The sequence below is a fragment of the Trichomycterus rosablanca genome, unplaced genomic scaffold, assembly GCF_030014385.1.
Source record: "Trichomycterus rosablanca isolate fTriRos1 unplaced genomic scaffold, fTriRos1.hap1 scaffold_318, whole genome shotgun sequence".
Classification (NCBI taxonomy): domain Eukaryota; kingdom Metazoa; phylum Chordata; class Actinopteri; order Siluriformes; family Trichomycteridae; genus Trichomycterus; species Trichomycterus rosablanca.
The window spans coordinates 1-22624 of NW_026947146.1; the positions used below are offsets into that span (position 1 = coordinate 1).

Here is a 22624-nt window from a genome sequence, read left to right on the forward strand (position 1 = left end):
ACAATATCGATGGAAGAATTGGCTAATACAATCCCTGTCAGGCCTCCTACTGTAAAGAGGAAAATAAATCCTAGGGCTCATAGAAGGGGGGTTTCTCATTTAATTGATCCGCCGTGAAGAGTGGCTAGTCAACTAAAGACTTTTACTCCGGTAGGAATTGCAATAATTATTGTGGCGGATGTAAAATATGCTCGTGTGTCTACGTCCATTCCTACTGTAAATATGTGATGAGCTCACACGATAAAGCCTAGTAGTCCAATAGCCATTATAGCTCATACTATACCTATGTAGCCGAATGGTTCTTTTTTACCGGCATAGTAGGCTACAATGTGGGAGATCATTCCAAAGCCTGGTAAAATTAGAATATAAACTTCTGGATGCCCACCTATGTAGCCGAATGGTTCTTTTTTACCGGCATAGTAGGCTACAATGTGGGAGATCATTCCAAAGCCTGGTAAAATTAGAATATAAACTTCTGGATGCCCAAAGAATCAAAACAGATGTTGGTATAGAATTGGATCTCCTCCCCCTGCGGGGTCAAAGAAGGTAGTGTTTAGATTACGGTCTGTTAATAGTATTGTAATTCCTGCAGCTAAAACAGGGAGCGCCAGCAGTAGCAGAACGGCTGTAATTAGGACTGCTCAGACAAATAGGGGTGTTTGGTACTGTGAAATGGCTGGCGGTTTCATATTGATAATTGTTGTAATAAAATTGATTGCCCCTAGGATCGAAGAGACACCGGCCAGGTGTAGGGAGAAGATAGTCAAATCAACAGAGGCCCCCGCGTGGGCAAGGTTACCAGCAAGAGGGGGGTATACTGTTCATCCTGTACCTGCCCCTGCTTCTACCCCAGAAGAGGCTAGCAGGAGAAGAAAGGAAGGGGGAAGAAGTCAAAAACTTATGTTGTTTATTCGGGGGAATGCTATGTCTGGTGCTCCAATCATAAGAGGAACTAGTCAATTTCCGAACCCTCCAATCATAATTGGTATTACTATAAAGAAAATTATTACGAAGGCGTGTGCGGTAACAATAACATTATAAATCTGGTCGTCGCCTAGCAAGGCTCCGGGTTGGCTTAACTCTGCTCGAATTAATAAGCTAAGGGCGGTACCAACTATACCGGCTCAGGCACCAAACACAAGGTAGAGGGTGCCAATGTCTTTGTGGTTAGTGGAGAAAAATCAGCGTGTGATCGTCACAGGTAGGATGGCCGAGGGTTAGGCGGTGGTTTGTAGCGCCATAAACAGAGGTTCAAGTCCTCTTCCTATCAAAGCTCCGTGGTGTATAACATATTGGATTGCAAATCCAAAGACGCAGGCTAATTCCCCGCCGGGGCTTTCCCCGCCTTGCTGCCCTAGACGGCGGGGAAAGATAGATGAATGCTCGCTGGTTTGAGCGCTTAGCTGTTAACTAAGATATTGTAGGATCGAGGCCTTCTCATCTAGAAAGGCTTTAGCTTAATTAAAGTGTCTGGGTTGCATTCAGAAGATGTGGGATAAAGTCCTGCAAGTCTTATTCATGGATTAGGAGATTTTCACTCCTGCTTAAAGCTTTGAAGGCTATTGGTCTGGGTTATCCTAAATCCCTAGTGGATTAGTGCCTGGGTTGCTGGGGTGAGGGGAAGTAATGTGAGGGCTGCAGTTGTGAGAATAGCTAGGGGAAGGCTTGTTTGGGTGTTTGGCAAGCGTCAGGGGGTTGTGGCATTGTTTGTATTAGGTGAAATTGTTAAGGTTATTGCATAGCAGAGGCGCAGGTAAAAATATAGGCTTAGGAGGGCGCTAAGGGCAAGGATGGTTGCGGTTAGGGGGAGGCCTTGTTTTGTCATTTCTTGTAGGATCAATCATTTTGGTATGAATCCGGTCATAGGGGGGAGACCCCCTAGTGATAGGAGAATTAGGGCTGCTGTTGTTGTGATGGTTGGCGTTTTGGTTCAGGCTAATGCTAATGTATTGATTTTTGTTGTTGATATAAATTTGAATGTCAGGAAGGTTGCGCTTGTTATGGCAATGTAAATGCCTAGTGTTAGTAGGGTGAGTTGGGGTATAAATTGTAGGATAACAATTATTCATCCTAGGTGTGCAATTGATGAGTAAGCTAAAATTTTTCGTAGTTGGGTTTGGTTTAGTCCCCCTCATCCTCCTACAAGGGTTGATAATAGGCCTAGGGTAGTTAGTAAAGCTGGGGGTGAAAATGGGGCAATTTGGATTAGTAGTGCGAATGGTGCTAGTTTTTGTCAGGTGGCTATGATTAGTCCTGTCGTAAGGTCTAGTCCTTGTAATACTGCTGGTATTCAGAAGTGTATAGGGGCCAGGCCTACTTTTAGTGCTAGGGCTATTGTAACAATTGTAACTGCGATAGGGTGAGAGAGATGGTTAATATTTCATTCTCCTATAATTCAGGCATTTGTGGTGCTTGCAAATAGAATGGTTGCTGCTGCGGTTGCTTGGGCAAGGAAATATTTGGTTGTGGCTTCTACTGCTCGGGGGTGATGTTGTTGGGCTATGAGGGGAAGGATGGCTAGGGTATTGATTTCAAGTCCTATTCAGGCTAGCAGTCAGTGGGAGCTGGCAAAGGTGAGGGTTGTGCCAAGGCCTAAACTTGAAAGGAAGATTGCTAGAATGTAAGGGTTCATTAGTAAGAGAAGGAGTTTAACCTACATTTTTGGGGTATGGGCCCAAAAGCTTAATTTAGCTGATCTTACTAGAAAGTGGTGTAGTGGAAACACTTGGAGTTTTGATCTCCAGAATATGGGTTCGAGTCCTTTCTTTCTAAGGAGCCGGGAGGATTTTAGCCTCCATAAGTCACTCTATCAAAGTGGTCCTTTGGCATTCAGGCACAGCTCCTTATAGTGCTATAGTTGAGGGGGGAGTCCTGCGAATGCGATTGGTAGGGCAACATGTAGTAGAATTAGCGCCAGTGTGAGGGGCAGGAAATTTTTTCATACGAGATGTATAAGCTGGTCATATCGGAATCGCGGATAAGAGGCCCGGACTCACAGGAATAATATGGATAGAAGGGCAGCTTTTGTTATAATGTTAGTAGAAGTCAGTTCTGGTATTGTTGGGATGTGGGATGCCCCTAAGAATAAGATGGCTGAAAGAGTGTTTATTAGTAGGATGTTGGCATATTCGGCTAGGAAAAACAGTGCGAAAGGCCCTCCAGCATATTCTACATTAAAGCCTGAAACTAGTTCTGACTCTCCTTCTGTGAGGTCAAAAGGGGCTCGGTTAGTCTCTGCTAGGGTGGAGATGTATCATATAGCGGCTAGTGGCCAGGCTGGTAGTAGAAGTCAGGTGGCTTCTTGGGTGGTGTTGAATATTTGTAGTGTGAAGCCTCCTGTGAGTACGATGATTGATAGTAGGATTAGGCCTAGGCTTACTTCATATGAGATGGTTTGGGCTACGGCCCGTAGGGCTCCAATTAGTGCGTATTTGGAATTGGATGCTCATCCTGAGCCTAGAATAGAGTAAACAGCAAGGCTGGAGATGGCGAGGATAAATAGGATGCCTAGGTTTAGGTCAATTACTGGATAAGGGATTGGCATTGGTGCTCAAAGGGTAAGAGCAAGGGTTAAAGCCAATATTGGTGTGGCTAAAAATAAAAAGGGGGAAGAGGTGGAAGGGCGGATTGGTTCTTTAATGAATAGTTTAACTCCATCTGCGATAGGCTGTAGAAGTCCATAGGGTCCTACAATGTTTGGACCTTTTCGTAGTTGTATATATCCTAGGACTTTTCGTTCGATGAGAGTTAGGAAAGCTACTGCTAGTAGGACGGGGACGATGTAGGCTAGTGGGTTGATTACATGTGTTAATAAGATTAGCATAACTAAGGGAAGGATTTGAACCTTCGGGGGAAAGGGCTTAGGCCTTTTGCATTTACCAGGCTCTGCCACCTTAGTAAATTCTTATCTTGAATTTTTAGGTTGTGCTCTCCTTTTGTCTAGTTTAGTTGATTTCATTAGATGGGGATAGGGCGTGTTTAAAACATGGGCCTTATTTTTCCGGTCCTTTCGTACTAGGAAGAATGGCATTACAGATAGAAACTGACCTGGATTGCTCCGGTCTGAACTCAGATCACGTAGGACTTTAATCGTTGAACAAACGAACCCTTAATAGCGGCTGCACCATTAGGATGTCCTGATCCAACATCGAGGTCGTAAACCCCCTTGTCGATATGGACTCTGGAAGGGGATTGCGCTGTTATCCCTAGGGTAACTTGGTCCGTTGATCGGCAGGAAGCCGGATCTTTTTAGTCAGATATTCTGCGACTTAGAGATGTCTCTCTTAGTTTTAGGGGTTTCCCCAGTCTGCGTGGGAGCTTTGTTGTCTCCCGTGGTCGCCCCAACCGAAGATGAGGGCCAGTTACTATTTAGTTTAATTCTTTTAAGGTCTCTTGACATAGTTGGTCTTGCATCTCAAGCTCCAAAGGGTCTTCTCGTCTTGTATTATTATGCCCGCTTCTGCACGGGGAGATCAATTTCATTGACTTGAAGGGGGAGACAGTTAAGCCCTCGTTCCACCATTCATACAGGTCTTCATTTAAAAGACAAGTGATTGCGCTACCTTTGCACGGTCAAAATACCGCGGCCGTTTAACTTGTAGTCACTGGGCAGGCAAGACCTCCTATACATTGTGGTTTTTGCGGGAGGCGATGTTTTTGGTAAACAGGCGAGGCTTGTGTTTGCCGAGTTCCTTCCTCTTCTTTTAGTCTTTCCTTGTAAAGCCCTCCAGTGTGGGGTTAACGATTGTGGTTTGTGAGGTTTTCTTGATAATTTTTTTGGTCACAATACCCTCTTGGATTGGGTTCGTTAATAACTAGTGGTTGGTCCGATCTAGTTTACACTTGGGGTCTGGAGAAGGTGATTCCTTCTTATTACTCATTTTAGCAGTATCACTTCCATGTTGGCATGGAAAGGCCTGATAATTTTAGGGGTTTAAGATAATATGTCTGTATAATAGATTTTGGTTCGCCCGAGCTTTAACGCTTTCTGTTTAGGTGGCTGCTTTTAGGCCCACTTAAGCGATAATCTTGTTTAGTTTGATCTTTAACCTCCTGGTAAGGTTGTGTCCGGTTTCAAGGGGGCTGTACCCCCCTTGACTAACTCTCACATTTTTCTCTAATTCTTAATTTAGTAAAACTTAATATGATTTGAGGAGTGCGAGGCTGAACTTCTATCCATTTCTCAGGCAACCAGCTATAACTAAGTTCGGTAGGTCTGTCACCGCTACCCGGGGATCTTCCCACTCTTTTGCCACAGAGACGGGTTGGCCCTGAAAAACAGGCTATCTCGGGGTAGCTCACTTAGTTTCGGGGGTCTGAACTAAAGTGCGCTTTGCTCAGAATGACTAGCTAAATCATGATGCAAAAGGTACGAGGGTTAGACTCTGCTTTGTTAGGCTTTAATGGTTTATTTCATTTCTCTTTCAGCTTTCCCTTGCGGTACTTTTTTATTGCTTAATGGATGCCTTTTTCGTCACTCGTACTAGGGCGGGAGAATGTTTTAGTTGTGCTGTATGGGGTTTTTGAAACTTGTTAATGTTGGTAGGGCAGTTTAACTGTTTAAGCTAGCTGTTTAGCTCAGGACGATCCAACTTGCATGGATGTCTTCTCGGTGTAAGGGAGATGCTTAACTATCTCAGCCACGTCCTGGTTATTCCAAGTGCACCTTCCGGTACACTTACCATGTTACGACTTGCCTCCCCGTGTTTTAGTATTGGTTATTAGGAATGGTGTTGTGATTAGTTGGAGGGGAGAGTGACGGGCGGTGTGTGCGCGCCTCAGAGCCTAATTCAAAAGGACACTCTGCTTGCTTTTTACTGCTAAATCCGCCTTCGGGCGCTTGTTTCAAGGCGCCGTTCGTAGTATTCTGTGTTAGAAAATGTAGCCCATTTCTTTCCATCTCGTACGCTACACCTCGACCTGACGTTTTGGGGTTTGCCCATTTTGCTTACTGTTTATCCTTCACAGGGTAAGCTGACGACGGCGGTATATAGGCGGGTTAAACAAGGGATGGTAAGGTTTAACGGGGGTTATCGGTTCTAGAACAGGCTCCTCTAGGTGGATCTGAGGCACCGCCAAGTCCTTTGGGTTTTAAGCTGTGCTCGTAGTACCCTGGCGGATATTTTTGTAAAGTAATATCTAGGTTTAGGGCTAAGCATAGTGGGGTATCTAATCCCAGTTTGTTTCTTAGCTTTCGTGGGGTCAGGTAAGATTCAGGTAAAGCTACTTTCGTGTTGGGGCTTCGTGCCTCCAGAATGCGTATGACGGCTTAGGAGGTCTTTGGCTTTATTTTAATTTATTCCCTAACCACCCCTTACGCCGTGTATATCAACTAGGGTCTTTCGTATAACCGCGGTGGCTGGCACGAATTTTACCGACCCTTTTAACCCTGACTAAGTCAAGTTTTCACTTATGGCTTAATGTCTATTACTGCTGAATTCCCTTGGGGGTGTGGCATAGCAAGGCGTCTTGGGCTGGTATTTCGTGCCTGATGCCTGCTCCTCGTCCCCGGGCGGGGGATTGAGGGCATTCTCACAGGGGCGCGGATACTTGCATGTATAAGTTGGGCTAAAGCTGATAGTAAAGTCAGGACCAAACCTTTGTGCCTGTGGAACTTTCTAGGGTTCATCTTAACATCTTCAGTGTTATGCTTTGTTTAAGCTACACTAGCTATATAGTGTGATTTGATAACAATATATATGACAACACACACACCCACTTGTTGATTGCGCTGATCGAGTCTTACCTGGTTTTGGGGTTTGACAGGAATATTAAGGTTCTCTCGGCGTAGGGGGGTAGGGGGGTTTGTCGAGCAAAAACCGAAAGAGGGGGTAATCTTAGATAGTATGGGATAGTAATAATATCTTTATGTACTTGATATAAATTATTGTAATTTCTTCAGGTATGTCATTAGAGTATTACATTTATTCTATTTATTTCAAAATTGAGTGTTCCATCTTAATAATTAACATTCTCATACACTTGGATATGCCTAATGAAAGTGACCTAAAAAAAAAAGGCCCCATGCACTTTTGGAAAGAACGCCTTGGCATGGGGGGTTCATGGTTTATTCAGGTATACACCATTAATCATATGCCGTTTACGATACAAATTTAAGGGAATGATCCAATATATGGCCCTGAAATAGGAACCAGATGCCAGTAATAATTCACTCTGTACAACCCCCACAATAGTTGTCTTCCATATCAAGGACTATATGCATTTAATTAAATTCCATGGTGATCTCTTACTACATTTACTTTTGTTCTTCTATAGAAGCTAATTTTACATAGAAACAGTTTACAAGCTTGAATTAAGGATTAATAAATCTCTCAGGTTTAGAAAATTTATCTGTGAGTGTTCCATTACTATGTGTTTCAGTATCATTTCATTTTATTATTTAAGGTGAATGATTAATTTAAATTTCTTTGGAATATTAAATTTTTGATTTAACCCATAATGTAATATTATGCATAGTATGTATCATACCATAATGTAATATTATGCATAGTATGTATCATACCATAATGTAATATTATGCATAGTATGTATCATACCATAATGTAATATTATGCATAGTATGTATCATACCATAATGTAATATTATGCATAGTATGTATCATACCATAATGTAATATTATGCATAGTATGTATCATACCATAATGTAATATTATACATACAGAAAATAGTTTATTTAGAATCCTAGCTTTGGGAGTTAGGGGTAGGAGTTAAAATCTCTTTTTTCTGGGCGCTAGGGAGGATTTGAACCTTCGATTTCCGGATTACAAGACCGGTGCTTTAGCACTAAGCTACTAGGGCAATTTCAGTTAAGTAGTTTGTTTTCTAATCAACCTGCTAATGGGTTAAAGAATAAAAATAGGGCAAAGTATAGGATGGAGGCAATTTGACCAATAATAATGAATGGGTGTTCTACAGGTATTCCCCCAATTCATGTTAGGATCATTACGTCTGCTACTAGCGTTCAGAATAGGAATTGTGTTAAGGGTCGGAAGGTCAATCCTTGTTGTTTTGATGTATGTAGAAGGGGGACTAATATAAGTACTAGGATTGAAAAGAGTAGTGCTAGAACTCCCCCTAGTTTGTTGGGAATTGATCGGAGGATGGCGTAGGCAAATAGGAAGTATCATTCTGGTTTAATATGTGGTGGTGTTACTAAGGGGTTAGCAGGGGTGAAGTTTTCTGGGTCTCCTAGAAGGTTTGGGGAGAATAGTGCTAGAGATGCTAGGAATGTAATTAGGATCACGAATCCTAGCACGTCTTTGTATGAGAAGTATGGGTGGAATGTAATTTTATCTGTATCGGAGTTGATACCAAGGGGGTTGTTAGACCCTGTTTCATGTAAAAACAGGGCGTGGAGAGCAGTGGCGGCTACAACTGCAAATGGCAGGAGGAAGTGGAATGCAAAGAAGCGTGTTAGAGTTGCGTTGTCAATGGAGAAACCCCCTCAGATTCATTGTACTAGTATGTCTCCAATATATGGGATAGCGGAGAGTAGGTTTGTGATGACTGTGGCCCCTCAGAATGATATTTGTCCTCAGGGTAGAACATAGCCTACGAAGGCAGTTATTATTACTAGTAGTAGGAGTACTACCCCAATATTTCATGTTTCTTTATATAGATAGGAGCCGTAGTAAAGGCCTCGGCCGATGTGCAGATAGATGCAGATGAAGAAGAAGGATGCTCCATTGGCATGTAGATTACGGATAACTCATCCGTAGTTGACGTCGCGGCAGATGTGTACAATAGAGGAGAAGGCTGTGGAGATGTCTGATGTATAATGTATAGCCAGGAATAGTCCTGTTAGAATTTGTATAATTAAACATAAAAGGAGAAGGGAGCCAAAATTTCATCATGCGGAAATGTTTGAAGGGGCGGGGAGGTCAATAAGGGTGCTGTTAACAATTTTGAGTAGGGGGTGGGTTTTTCGGGTGACCATTGGGTTCTCGTAGTTGAAGGACAACGGTGGGTTTTCAAGCCATTAGTCTCGGTTAGAGTCCGGGCGGGAATTATGTCTTATCTTCTTAATTTGTTTCTGTTGAGTTTAGTGGTGGGTTTGGTGGGGGTTGCTTCTAATCCTGCTCCAATTTTTGCTGCTTTGGGTTTAGTGGTGGCTGCAGGCGTTGGTTGTGGTGTGTTGGTGGGTCATGGGGGCTCATTGTTGTCTTTGTTGTTGTTCTTGATTTATTTGGGAGGAATATTAGTTGTATTTGCTTATTCAGCAGCTTTGGCCGCTGAGCCTTTTCCGGAGACTTGGGGGGAGGGTTCGGTGAAGGGTTATGTTTTGGCATATTTGGTAGGGGTAGGGGTGGCAGTGTGATGGTCTTGTGGGGGCTGACATGGGGGCTACTGGGTTGTTGTGGATGAGTTTAAGGAGTTTTTTATGTTGCGGGGAGATATGAGTGGTGTGGCTTTAATATATTCTTTGGGGGGAGGAATATTAGTTGTATGTGCTTGGGTTTTATTGCTGAGCTTATTTGTGGTATTAGAGCTTACTCGTGGGCTGGGTCGAGGGGCACTTCGAGCAGTTTAAAGTGCGGCCAGAATGGTGATAATGACGGCTGTGGTAAGTAGGTAGATTGTTAGGTAAATTTTGATAATGTTGATGTCAATGCTATCTAACATGGATGATAGTGTGTGATGGATTGGGGTTATTCCTTTGGGGCCAAGTTCCAGTCATTGACGGTCTAATTTTATGGCTTGTTTTCCTAGTGATAAGTTGAGTTTTGGGGTGATGCGGTGGACAATTGAAGTAAAATATCCTAACATATTAGAAAAGTTGTGAAGTGCAAGGGTTGGGATAATTTTAAATTGTTTTGAGGTTGTGCTTGTTAAGGCTATAGCGGTTAAGACTCCTAGGATGGTTACTGTTAGAGCGGCAAGTTTTAGGGCAGGGGGTATCGTTATGATTGGTGTTTTTGAGGGAAGGAAGTTTAATGTCAGGATTAACCCTGCGATAATACTTCCTCAGGCTAGTCGTTTAATGGGTTTGATGACTGCGGGGTTGTTTTCGTTGATTGGGGATAGTGATGCGAATCGTGGGGTGCCCATGGTTACGAAGAAGATTACTCGGAAACTGTATACGGCGGTGAAGGAGGTGGCGATTAATGTTAAGGTGAGGGCTCAGGCGTTTAGGTAGGAGATATTTAGGGCTTCAATGATAGCATCTTTTGAGAAGAAGCCTGTTAGGAAGGGGGTACCTGTAAGAGCGAGGCTTCCAATGGTTAGGCAGGTAGAAGTGAAAGGCATTAATTTATGGAGTCCGCCTATTTTTCGGATGTCTTGTTCATCATTTAGGCTGTGAATAATTGACCCTGAGCAGAGGAATAATATGGCTTTGAAAAAGGCGTGTGTACAAATATGTAGGAAGGCCAGTTGAGGTTGATTTAATCCAATGGTTACTATTATTAGGCCTAGTTGGCTGGATGTTGAGAAAGCTACGATTTTTTTGATATCATTTTGGGTTAGGGCACAGGTGGCGGTAAATAAGGTGGTGAGGGCTCCTAGGCATAGGCAGATGGTTAAGGCCAGTTGGTTATTTTCTATTAAGGGGTGGAGTCGAATGAGTAAAAAAATACCGGCAACGACTATTGTGCTTGAATGCAGTAGGGCGGACACAGGAGTTGGGCCTTCTATGGCTGAGGGGAGTCACGGGTGGAGGCCAAATTGGGCTGATTTGCCCGTAGCCGCCACAATTAGGCCGATGAGTGGGAGAGTTATGTCAAAATCTTTGGAGGATAGGAAGATTTGTGAAATTTCTCAGGAGTTGAGGTTTATTGCAATTCAGGCAATTGATAGGACTAACCCAATATCTCCCACTCGGTTATAAAGCACAGCTTGGAGGGCAGCTGTGTTAGCGTCGGCTCGGCCGTATCATCATCCGATTAGCAGGAATGATATGATGCCTACGCCTTCTCAACCAATGAATAGTTGGAATAGGTTGTTAGCAGTTACTAGGATAATTATGGTTACTAGGAATAGTAGTAAATATTTAAAGAATCGGTTTATATTTGGGTCGGAGTGTATGTATCAGGATGCGAAATCTAAAATTGACCAGGTTACGAATAGGGCAATGGGGGTGAAGATTAGGGAGTAGTGGTCAAATTTAAAGCTAATGTTAATGTCGAAGGTTATAATGTTTATTCAATTTCAATTGGTGATAATGCTTTCTGCACCTTGGTCTAGAAAGATTATGAGTGGCACTAAACTAATAAAGAATGCGGTGCTTACGGCTATTTTGACGTGTATTAGAGCTCATTCTGGTTTTTGTGGTTTGGGGTTTAGTGTCATTAGTAAAGGGGAGATGAGAATTACTAGTATAAGTATTAGGGTAGATGTTATTACCAGGCTTGTCATAGCTGCTACTTGGATTTGCACCAAGAGTTTTTGGTTCCTAAGACCAATGGATGAGCTGTTATCCTTTAGAAGCGTGAGTGAGCCATGGAGTTTAACCACGGGGATGGGGATTAGCAGTCCTCATTGCTTCTGGCCTCTCTCGGTGGATAAGGGGGTTTTAACCTCTATTTTTAGAACCACAATCTAATGTTTTTGTTGAAACTATATCTACAGTATCATCATCCTCATATTAATTCAGGCTTTGTGATGAGAAGGATAACTGGTAGGAGATGAAGGATCATTAGCAGGTGCTCTCGGGTGTGGAATGGTTGTAGATTTGTAATGTGTGTGGGCAGGGGGCCTCGTTGTGTTATAAGAAAAAGGTAAAGGGAGTAAGCGGCGGTAATTAATGTCCCGGCTCCTGTTATAGCTAGGGTTCATGGGGATCAGTTAAATATGGCTGTAATAATGATGAGCTCTCCTATTAAATTTGGTAGAGGGGGTAATGCTAGATTTGCGAGGTTAGCAATAAATCATCAGACAGCGGTCAAGGGAAAAATTATTTGGAGGCCTCGGGCTAATACTATTGTTCGGCTGTGGGTTCGTTCATAGGCTGTATTTGCAAGGCAGAATAGTGCGGAGGAAACCAGGCCGTGGGCGATTATTAGGATAATTGCTCCGGTAAAGCCTCATGGGGTTTGGATAAGGATTCCTCCTGCAACCAGGCCTATGTGGCTAACGGATGAGTATGCAATGAGGGATTTTAGGTCTGTCTGTCGTAAGCAGATAGATCCTGTTATGATAATACCTCAGAGTGCGAGGATGATGAACGGGTATGCTATTTCTTTAGAAAGGGGGTCTAATATAATTATTATTCGTATTATTCCGTAGCCGCCAAGTTTTAGTAAGATTGCAGCTAGTACTATAGACCCTGCTACAGGGGCTTCTACATGCGCTTTCGGTAGTCAAAGATGTACGCCATATAGTGGTATTTTTACTAGAAATGCGATTAGGCACCCTGCTCATCAGATTTTATCTCCTCAAGAGATAAGGGTCAGTGGTTGTGTATATTGTAGAATTAGTATGGACAATGTTCCTGTGTTGTGATGAAGGAGGAGCAGAGCTACGAGCAGGGGGAGAGACCCCGCCAGGGTATAAAACAAGAAATATGTGCCTGCATTTAGGCGTTCGGTCTGATTTCCTCATCGAGTAATAATTATTAGGGTTGGGATAAGGGTTGCTTCAAATATGATGTAAAATATAATGATTTCGGTGGCCCCAAATGCTATGATTAAGAAGGTTTGAAGAGAGGTTAAAAGGGTAATATATATTCGTTGGCGGCTTATTGGCTCAGGAGTTACATGGTTTTGGCTGGCTAAAATTATTAGGGGGAGGAGTCAGCAGGTCAGGACGAGCAGAGGGGTTGAGAGAGGATCTGTTCCTATATAAAGGTTGGAGGTGGTTCACCCTGTTTCTGTGTTTCATTTTAGCCAAGTTAGGCTAATTAGGGCAATGAGCATGCTGTGGGCAGTTGTAGAAGGTCATAGTCATTTTGATGGGACTAGTCAGATTGTAGGAAAAAGCATGATTGTAGGGATTAATACTTTTAGCATTGTAAGAGGTTTATGGCTTGGAGGCGGTCTGTTCCGTGGGTACGGGCTGTGGCAACTAGGAGGGCTAGACCTGCGCTGGCTTCACAGGCTGAAAAGGCTAAAAGAAGCATAGGGGCTGCAGAGAAGGCAGTAGATTCTAGCTGGAGTGCCCATAAGGCGAGGGCAATGAATAGTGATAATATTATGCCTTCAAGGCATAGAAGTGCGGATAGGAGATGGGTGCGGTGAAATGCGAGGCCTATAAGTCCGAGAATGAATGCTGAGGTGAAGCTAAAGTGTACGGGTGTCATAAGGCGGTCGTGGATTTAAACCACGGTTTTCTGAGCCGAAATCAAAGGTCTTATTTTGGACTAACCGCCTATTCAGCTCATTCTAGGCCTCCTTGAATTCATTCATAAATTAGTCCAAGGGTAAGGAGCACAAGAACAGCTGCGGCCCAAATAAATGTGTCGAGGGGGTTAGGTAGTTGGTTGCCTCATGGTAGAGGAAGTAGTAGGGCAATTTCTAGATCAAATAGTAGAAATAAGATAGCTACCAGGAAGAAGCGGAGGGAGAAAGGCAGGCGTGCGGACCCTAAAGGGTCAAACCCGCATTCATAAGGGGATAGTTTTTCTGCGTCTGGGCTCATTTGGGGTAATCAAAATGATACTAATGCCAGGATTATTGAAAGGGCGAGGGTAATGATTAGGATAAATAGGGTTAAATTCATTATCTTTCCTTGGGCTTTAACCAAGACTAGGTGATTGGAAGTCACTCGTACTAACGTTCATACTAGAAAGATAAGATCCTCATCAGTAGATGGAGACGTATAGGAATAGTCACACGACGTCTACGAAGTGTCAGTATCAGGCAGCTGCTTCAAATCCAAAGTGATGTTCTGATGTAAAATGGAATAGGATTTGTCGGAGTAGGCATACTGCAAGGAAGGTAGAGCCAATAATAACGTGTAGTCCGTGGAAACCTGTTGCTACAAAGAATGTTGAGCCATAAACGCCGTCTGCAATTGTAAAAGGGGCTTCATAGTATTCTATGGCTTGGAGGGCAGTGAAGTAGAATCCCAGGAGAATGGTTAGGGTAAGAGATTGGATGGCTTGTTTTCGTCCTCCTTCTATAAGGCTGTGGTGGGCCCAGGTTACTGTTACGCCTGATGCTAGTAGGACCGCAGTATTAAGTAGAGGGACTTCGAAAGGGTCTAAGGTAACAATACCTGTTGGAGGTCAGCATCCTCCGAGTTCTGGGGTTGGGGCAAGGCTGGCGTGGTAGAAAGCTCAGAAGAATCCAAGAAAGAAGAAGACTTCAGATGTGATAAATAAGATTATTCCGTATCGTAGGCCTTTTTGGACCGGAGGTGTATGATGTCCTTGGAAGGTTCCTTCTCGGATAATATCCCGTCATCATTGATACATTGTGAGTAGTAGCAGAATTAAACCTAGTGTTATTAATGTGGTTGAGTGGAAGTGAAATCAGATAGCAAGGCCTGATGTCATTAGGAGAGCAGCTACTGCGCCTGTTAGAGGCCATGGACTTGGGTCAACCATGTGATATGCGTGTGCTTGGTGGGCCATTAGACGTTTTCTTGTAAGTAAAGGCTTAGTAGTAGAACAAATACATAAGCTTGAATTATAGCTACTGCTACCTCTAGTAGGGTAAGAAGGGCTAGAAGAGTGGCGGTAAAGATGGCTGCTGTTGCTGTTATTGGTAATAGTACAAAGGTTGCTGTGGAGATAAGTTGAATCAATAGATGACCAGCTGTTAGATTAGCTGTTAGTCGTACTCCTAAGGCCAAAGGTCGAATAAATAAGCTGATAGTTTCGATAATAATTAGGATAGGGATAAGTAGGATGGGGGTTCCTTCTGGTAGAAGGTGTCCTAGGGCTGCAGTGGGCTGGTTTCGTAGTCCAATAATTACTGTGGCAAGTCAGAATGGTACGGCTAGGCCTATGTTTAGGGAAAGTTGAGTTGTTGGGGTGAAGGTATAAGGAAGGAGCCCAAGGATGTTAAGGGTTAAGAGGAAAATTATTAGGGATGTTAAAATAAGGGCTCATTTGTGTCCTCCGGGATTTAGGGGCGTGAGTAGTTGTTGTGTAAAAGTTTTAATAAATCAATTTTGTAGTGTAACTAGGCGGTTGTCTTGTCATCGTTTTGAGGGCGAAGGAACAAGAATTCATGGAAGTGTGAGTGCGATTGCAATTAGGGGGATACCTAGGTATGAGGGGCTCATAAATTGATCAAACAGGTTTAGTGCCATGGTCAGTTTCAGGTTGTCGTTTTGAGGTCTTGGGCATCAATGGTTGTTAGTTCATTTGGGAAGGTGTGGTTTAATACTTTGTTTGGAATTACTGTCAGGAAGACAAGTCATGAGAATACTAGAATAGCGAATCAAGGGGCTGGATTTAATTGTGGCATATCACTAGGGGTGGTTGGGAGTCACCAATTTTTAGCTTAAAAGGCTAACGCTAATCCCAGTTTAGCTTCCCAGTGAGGCGTCTTCAAGCATAAGGGAGGATCAGTTTTCAAAGTGTTCTAGCGGGACGGCTTCTACTACGATTGGCATAAAGCTGTGATTGGCTCCACAGATCTCAGAGCATTGTCCGTAGAATACTCCGGGACGAGAGGCAATAAAGGCTGTTTGGTTTAGGCGTCCTGGGATAGCATCTATCTTAACGCCTAGGGCAGGGACGGCTCAAGAGTGAATTACATCTTCGGCTGATACTAGCACTCGGACTGGTGATTCTATTGGGATTACCATGCGATGGTCTGTTTCGAGCAGGCGAAATTGTCCTGGAGCCAGGTCTTGGGTTGGTACCATATATGAGTCGAAGGCTAGATCTTCATAGTCTGTATATTCGTAGCTCCAGTATCATTGATGGCCTATGGCTTTTACTGTTAGATGGGGGTCGTTGACTTCATCTATTAGGTACAGGATTCGGAGAGAAGGAAGTGCAATTAACACTAGAATTACTGCTGGGAGAATTGTTCAAACGATTTCGATTTCTTGGGAGTCTAAGATGTATTTATTAGTAAGTTTTGTAGAAACCATTACAACAATAATATATAAGACCAAGGTGCTAATTAGGAATACAATTATTAGAGCATGGTCGTGGAAATGTAGAAGTTCTTCTATTACAGGCGAGGCCGCGTCTTGGAATCCTAGTTGTGAGGGATGTGCCATTAAGCCGTGAGGCTTAAGATACGCAGGGTTTTAACCTGCAATTCTGCCTCGACAAGGCAGTGTAATTCCGTTTTACTAGCATCTCATAGAAGAAAGTGACAGAGTGGTTATGTGACTGGCTTGAAACTAGTTTACGGGGGTTCAATTCCTTCCTTTCTCGTTAGTTTGATTGGACTTGCACAAATGCGGGCTCTTCAAACGTGTGGTAAGGAGGGGGACATCCATGTAGTCATTCTACATTGGTGGCGGTTAGTTCAACAGCTAATACTTCTCGTTTAGCAGCGAATGCTTCTCATAAGATAAACAGGAATATAATTACTGCTACTAAAGACATTAGGGAGCCAATTGAGGAGACGGTATTTCAAAGGGTGTAGGCATCTGGGTAGTCTGAATAACGTCGTGGCATTCCTGCTAATCCTAGGAAGTGTTGTGGGAAGAAGGTGAGGTTAACTCCCACAAACATTACTCCAAAATGGATTTTTGTTCAGGTGCTGTGTAGTGTATATCCTGTAAATAAGGGAAATCAATGTACGAAGGCTCCTATAATGGCGAAGACAGCACCCATTGATAAAACGTAATGGAAGTGGGCTACTACATAATAGGTGTCATGCAGAACAATATCGATGGAAGAATACTACATAATAGGTGTCATGCAGAACAATATCGATGGAAGAATTGGCTAATACAATCCCTGTCAGGCCTCCTACTGTAAAGAGGAAAATAAATCCTAGGGCTCATAGAAGGGGGGTTTCTCATTTAATTGATCCGCCGTGAAGAGTGGCTAGTCAACTAAAGACTTTTACTCCGGTAGGAATTGCAATAATTATTGTGGCGGATGTAAAATATGCTCGTGTGTCTACGTCCATTCCTACTGTAAATATGTGATGAGCTCACACGATAAAGCCTAGTAGTCCAATAGCCATTATAGCTCATACTATACCTATGTAGCCGAATGGTTCTTTTTTACCGGCATAGTAGGCTACAATGTGGGAGATCATTCCAAAGCCTGGTAAAATTAGAATATAAACTTCTGGATGCCCAAAGAATCAAAACAGATGTTGGTATAGAATTGGATCTCCTCCCCCTGCGGGGTCAAAGAAGGTAGTGTTTAGATTACGGTCTGTTAATAGTATTGTAATTCCTGCAGCTAAAACAGGGAGCGCCAGCAGTAGCAGAACGGCTGTAATTAGGACTGCTCAGACAAATAGGGGTGTTTGGTACTGTGAAATGGCTGGCGGTTTCATATTGATAATTGTTGTAATAAAATTGATTGCCCCTAGGATCGAAGAGACACCGGCCAGGTGTAGGGAGAAGATAGTCAAATCAACAGAGGCCCCCGCGTGGGCAAGGTTACCAGCAAGAGGGGGGTATACTGTTCATCCTGTACCTGCCCCTGCTTCTACCCCAGAAGAGGCTAGCAGGAGAAGAAAGGAAGGGGGAAGAAGTCAAAAACTTATGTTGTTTATTCGGGGGAATGCTATGTCTGGTGCTCCAATCATAAGAGGAACTAGTCAATTTCCGAACCCTCCAATCATAATTGGTATTACTATAAAGAAAATTATTACGAAGGCGTGTGCGGTAACAATAACATTATAAATCTGGTCGTCGCCTAGCAAGGCTCCGGGTTGGCTTAACTCTGCTCGAATTAATAAGCTAAGGGCGGTACCAACTATACCGGCTCAGGCACCAAACACAAGGTAGAGGGTGCCAATGTCTTTGTGGTTAGTGGAGAAAAATCAGCGTGTGATCGTCACAGGTAGGATGGCCGAGGGTTAGGCGGTGGTTTGTAGCGCCATAAACAGAGGTTCAAGTCCTCTTCCTATCAAAGCTCCGTGGTGTATAACATATTGGATTGCAAATCCAAAGACGCAGGCTAATTCCCCGCCGGGGCTTTCCCCGCCTTGCTGCCCTAGACGGCGGGGAAAGATAGATGAATGCTCGCTGGTTTGAGCGCTTAGCTGTTAACTAAGATATTGTAGGATCGAGGCCTTCTCATCTAGAAAGGCTTTAGCTTAATTAAAGTGTCTGGGTTGCATTCAGAAGATGTGGGATAAAGTCCTGCAAGTCTTATTCATGGATTAGGAGATTTTCACTCCTGCTTAAAGCTTTGAAGGCTATTGGTCTGGGTTATCCTAAATCCCTAGTGGATTAGTGCCTGGGTTGCTGGGGTGAGGGGAAGTAATGTGAGGGCTGCAGTTGTGAGAATAGCTAGGGGAAGGCTTGTTTGGGTGTTTGGCAAGCGTCAGGGGGTTGTGGCATTGTTTGTATTAGGTGAAATTGTTAAGGTTATTGCATAGCAGAGGCGCAGGTAAAAATATAGGCTTAGGAGGGCGCTAAGGGCAAGGATGGTTGCGGTTAGGGGGAGGCCTTGTTTTGTCATTTCTTGTAGGATCAATCATTTTGGTATGAATCCGGTCATAGGGGGGAGACCCCCTAGTGATAGGAGAATTAGGGCTGCTGTTGTTGTGATGGTTGGCGTTTTGGTTCAGGCTAATGCTAATGTATTGATTTTTGTTGTTGATATAAATTTGAATGTCAGGAAGGTTGCGCTTGTTATGGCAATGTAAATGCCTAGTGTTAGTAGGGTGAGTTGGGGTATAAATTGTAGGATAACAATTATTCATCCTAGGTGTGCAATTGATGAGTAAGCTAAAATTTTTCGTAGTTGGGTTTGGTTTAGTCCCCCTCATCCTCCTACAAGGGTTGATAATAGGCCTAGGGTAGTTAGTAAAGCTGGGGGTGAAAATGGGGCAATTTGGATTAGTAGTGCGAATGGTGCTAGTTTTTGTCAGGTGGCTATGATTAGTCCTGTCGTAAGGTCTAGTCCTTGTAATACTGCTGGTATTCAGAAGTGTATAGGGGCCAGGCCTACTTTTAGTGCTAGGGCTATTGTAACAATTGTAACTGCGATAGGGTGAGAGAGATGGTTAATATTTCATTCTCCTATAATTCAGGCATTTGTGGTGCTTGCAAATAGAATGGTTGCTGCTGCGGTTGCTTGGGCAAGGAAATATTTGGTTGTGGCTTCTACTGCTCGGGGGTGATGTTGTTGGGCTATGAGGGGAAGGATGGCTAGGGTATTGATTTCAAGTCCTATTCAGGCTAGCAGTCAGTGGGAGCTGGCAAAGGTGAGGGTTGTGCCAAGGCCTAAACTTGAAAGGAAGATTGCTAGAATGTAAGGGTTCATTAGTAAGAGAAGGAGTTTAACCTACATTTTTGGGGTATGGGCCCAAAAGCTTAATTTAGCTGATCTTACTAGAAAGTGGTGTAGTGGAAACACTTGGAGTTTTGATCTCCAGAATATGGGTTCGAGTCCTTTCTTTCTAAGGAGCCGGGAGGATTTTAGCCTCCATAAGTCACTCTATCAAAGTGGTCCTTTGGCATTCAGGCACAGCTCCTTATAGTGCTATAGTTGAGGGGGGAGTCCTGCGAATGCGATTGGTAGGGCAACATGTAGTAGAATTAGCGCCAGTGTGAGGGGCAGGAAATTTTTTCATACGAGATGTATAAGCTGGTCATATCGGAATCGCGGATAAGAGGCCCGGACTCACAGGAATAATATGGATAGAAGGGCAGCTTTTGTTATAATGTTAGTAGAAGTCAGTTCTGGTATTGTTGGGATGTGGGATGCCCCTAAGAATAAGATGGCTGAAAGAGTGTTTATTAGTAGGATGTTGGCATATTCGGCTAGGAAAAACAGTGCGAAAGGCCCTCCAGCATATTCTACATTAAAGCCTGAAACTAGTTCTGACTCTCCTTCTGTGAGGTCAAAAGGGGCTCGGTTAGTCTCTGCTAGGGTGGAGATGTATCATATAGCGGCTAGTGGCCAGGCTGGTAGTAGAAGTCAGGTGGCTTCTTGGGTGGTGTTGAATATTTGTAGTGTGAAGCCTCCTGTGAGTACGATGATTGATAGTAGGATTAGGCCTAGGCTTACTTCATATGAGATGGTTTGGGCTACGGCCCGTAGGGCTCCAATTAGTGCGTATTTGGAATTGGATGCTCATCCTGAGCCTAGAATAGAGTAAACAGCAAGGCTGGAGATGGCGAGGATAAATAGGATGCCTAGGTTTAGGTCAATTACTGGATAAGGGATTGGCATTGGTGCTCAAAGGGTAAGAGCAAGGGTTAAAGCCAATATTGGTGTGGCTAAAAATAAAAAGGGGGAAGAGGTGGAAGGGCGGATTGGTTCTTTAATGAATAGTTTAACTCCATCTGCGATAGGCTGTAGAAGTCCATAGGGTCCTACAATGTTTGGACCTTTTCGTAGTTGTATATATCCTAGGACTTTTCGTTCGATGAGAGTTAGGAAAGCTACTGCTAGTAGGACGGGGACGATGTAGGCTAGTGGGTTGATTACATGTGTTAATAAGATTAGCATAACTAAGGGAAGGATTTGAACCTTCGGGGGAAAGGGCTTAGGCCTTTTGCATTTACCAGGCTCTGCCACCTTAGTAAATTCTTATCTTGAATTTTTAGGTTGTGCTCTCCTTTTGTCTAGTTTAGTTGATTTCATTAGATGGGGATAGGGCGTGTTTAAAACATGGGCCTTATTTTTCCGGTCCTTTCGTACTAGGAAGAATGGCATTACAGATAGAAACTGACCTGGATTGCTCCGGTCTGAACTCAGATCACGTAGGACTTTAATCGTTGAACAAACGAACCCTTAATAGCGGCTGCACCATTAGGATGTCCTGATCCAACATCGAGGTCGTAAACCCCCTTGTCGATATGGACTCTGGAAGGGGATTGCGCTGTTATCCCTAGGGTAACTTGGTCCGTTGATCGGCAGGAAGCCGGATCTTTTTAGTCAGATATTCTGCGACTTAGAGATGTCTCTCTTAGTTTTAGGGGTTTCCCCAGTCTGCGTGGGAGCTTTGTTGTCTCCCGTGGTCGCCCCAACCGAAGATGAGGGCCAGTTACTATTTAGTTTAATTCTTTTAAGGTCTCTTGACATAGTTGGTCTTGCATCTCAAGCTCCAAAGGGTCTTCTCGTCTTGTATTATTATGCCCGCTTCTGCACGGGGAGATCAATTTCATTGACTTGAAGGGGGAGACAGTTAAGCCCTCGTTCCACCATTCATACAGGTCTTCATTTAAAAGACAAGTGATTGCGCTACCTTTGCACGGTCAAAATACCGCGGCCGTTTAACTTGTAGTCACTGGGCAGGCAAGACCTCCTATACATTGTGGTTTTTGCGGGAGGCGATGTTTTTGGTAAACAGGCGAGGCTTGTGTTTGCCGAGTTCCTTCCTCTTCTTTTAGTCTTTCCTTGTAAAGCCCTCCAGTGTGGGGTTAACGATTGTGGTTTGTGAGGTTTTCTTGATAATTTTTTTGGTCACAATACCCTCTTGGATTGGGTTCGTTAATAACTAGTGGTTGGTCCGATCTAGTTTACACTTGGGGTCTGGAGAAGGTGATTCCTTCTTATTACTCATTTTAGCAGTATCACTTCCATGTTGGCATGGAAAGGCCTGATAATTTTAGGGGTTTAAGATAATATGTCTGTATAATAGATTTTGGTTCGCCCGAGCTTTAACGCTTTCTGTTTAGGTGGCTGCTTTTAGGCCCACTTAAGCGATAATCTTGTTTAGTTTGATCTTTAACCTCCTGGTAAGGTTGTGTCCGGTTTCAAGGGGGCTGTACCCCCCTTGACTAACTCTCACATTTTTCTCTAATTCTTAATTTAGTAAAACTTAATATGATTTGAGGAGTGCGAGGCTGAACTTCTATCCATTTCTCAGGCAACCAGCTATAACTAAGTTCGGTAGGTCTGTCACCGCTACCCGGGGATCTTCCCACTCTTTTGCCACAGAGACGGGTTGGCCCTGAAAAACAGGCTATCTCGGGGTAGCTCACTTAGTTTCGGGGGTCTGAACTAAAGTGCGCTTTGCTCAGAATGACTAGCTAAATCATGATGCAAAAGGTACGAGGGTTAGACTCTGCTTTGTTAGGCTTTAATGGTTTATTTCATTTCTCTTTCAGCTTTCCCTTGCGGTACTTTTTTATTGCTTAATGGATGCCTTTTTCGTCACTCGTACTAGGGCGGGAGAATGTTTTAGTTGTGCTGTATGGGGTTTTTGAAACTTGTTAATGTTGGTAGGGCAGTTTAACTGTTTAAGCTAGCTGTTTAGCTCAGGACGATCCAACTTGCATGGATGTCTTCTCGGTGTAAGGGAGATGCTTAACTATCTCAGCCACGTCCTGGTTATTCCAAGTGCACCTTCCGGTACACTTACCATGTTACGACTTGCCTCCCCGTGTTTTAGTATTGGTTATTAGGAATGGTGTTGTGATTAGTTGGAGGGGAGAGTGACGGGCGGTGTGTGCGCGCCTCAGAGCCTAATTCAAAAGGACACTCTGCTTGCTTTTTACTGCTAAATCCGCCTTCGGGCGCTTGTTTCAAGGCGCCGTTCGTAGTATTCTGTGTTAGAAAATGTAGCCCATTTCTTTCCATCTCGTACGCTACACCTCGACCTGACGTTTTGG

At 43.6% G+C, this 22624-nt stretch overlaps 9 protein-coding genes across 9 annotated transcripts; all 9 read right to left on the minus strand.

Moving 5' to 3' along the window:
- Positions 1–1586: 1586 nt before the first annotated feature.
- Positions 1587–2647, minus strand: LOC134307598 (NADH-ubiquinone oxidoreductase chain 2-like). Its single transcript, XM_062990556.1, is given in 1 exon segment — positions 1587–2647. A coding segment is annotated over 1 exon segment (567 nt). The 5' UTR covers positions 2633–2647; the 3' UTR covers positions 1587–2065.
- LOC134307597 (NADH-ubiquinone oxidoreductase chain 1-like) lies at positions 1587–3838 on the minus strand. Its single transcript, XM_062990555.1, is given in 1 exon segment — positions 1587–3838. A coding segment is annotated over 1 exon segment (972 nt). The 5' UTR covers positions 3824–3838; the 3' UTR covers positions 1587–2851.
- Positions 3839–7819: 3981 nt separating this feature from the next.
- On the minus strand, positions 7820–9125 carry LOC134307587 (cytochrome b-like). The gene is given in 1 exon segment (XM_062990545.1): positions 7820–9125. A coding segment is annotated over 1 exon segment (813 nt). The 5' UTR covers positions 8958–9125; the 3' UTR covers positions 7820–8144.
- On the minus strand, positions 7820–11374 carry LOC134307583 (NADH-ubiquinone oxidoreductase chain 5-like). The gene is given in 1 exon segment (XM_062990542.1): positions 7820–11374. A coding segment is annotated over 1 exon segment (1233 nt). The 3' UTR covers positions 7820–10141.
- Positions 7820–13641, minus strand: LOC134307584 (NADH-ubiquinone oxidoreductase chain 4-like). The gene is given in 1 exon segment (XM_062990543.1): positions 7820–13641. A coding segment is annotated over 1 exon segment (1077 nt). The 5' UTR covers positions 12967–13641; the 3' UTR covers positions 7820–11889.
- Positions 13642–13746: 105 nt separating this feature from the next.
- LOC134307588 (ATP synthase subunit a-like) lies at positions 13747–15214 on the minus strand. The gene is given in 1 exon segment (XM_062990546.1): positions 13747–15214. A coding segment is annotated over 1 exon segment (684 nt). The 3' UTR covers positions 13747–14530.
- LOC134307590 (cytochrome c oxidase subunit 2-like) lies at positions 13747–16154 on the minus strand. Its single transcript, XM_062990547.1, is given in 1 exon segment — positions 13747–16154. A coding segment is annotated over 1 exon segment (666 nt). The 5' UTR covers positions 16139–16154; the 3' UTR covers positions 13747–15472.
- A 2125-nt stretch (positions 16155–18279) lies between these two features.
- On the minus strand, positions 18280–19340 carry LOC134307591 (NADH-ubiquinone oxidoreductase chain 2-like). Its single transcript, XM_062990548.1, is given in 1 exon segment — positions 18280–19340. A coding segment is annotated over 1 exon segment (567 nt). The 5' UTR covers positions 19326–19340; the 3' UTR covers positions 18280–18758.
- On the minus strand, positions 18280–20531 carry LOC134307586 (NADH-ubiquinone oxidoreductase chain 1-like). The gene is given in 1 exon segment (XM_062990544.1): positions 18280–20531. A coding segment is annotated over 1 exon segment (972 nt). The 5' UTR covers positions 20517–20531; the 3' UTR covers positions 18280–19544.
- Between the last annotated feature and the right edge of the window lie 2093 nt (positions 20532–22624).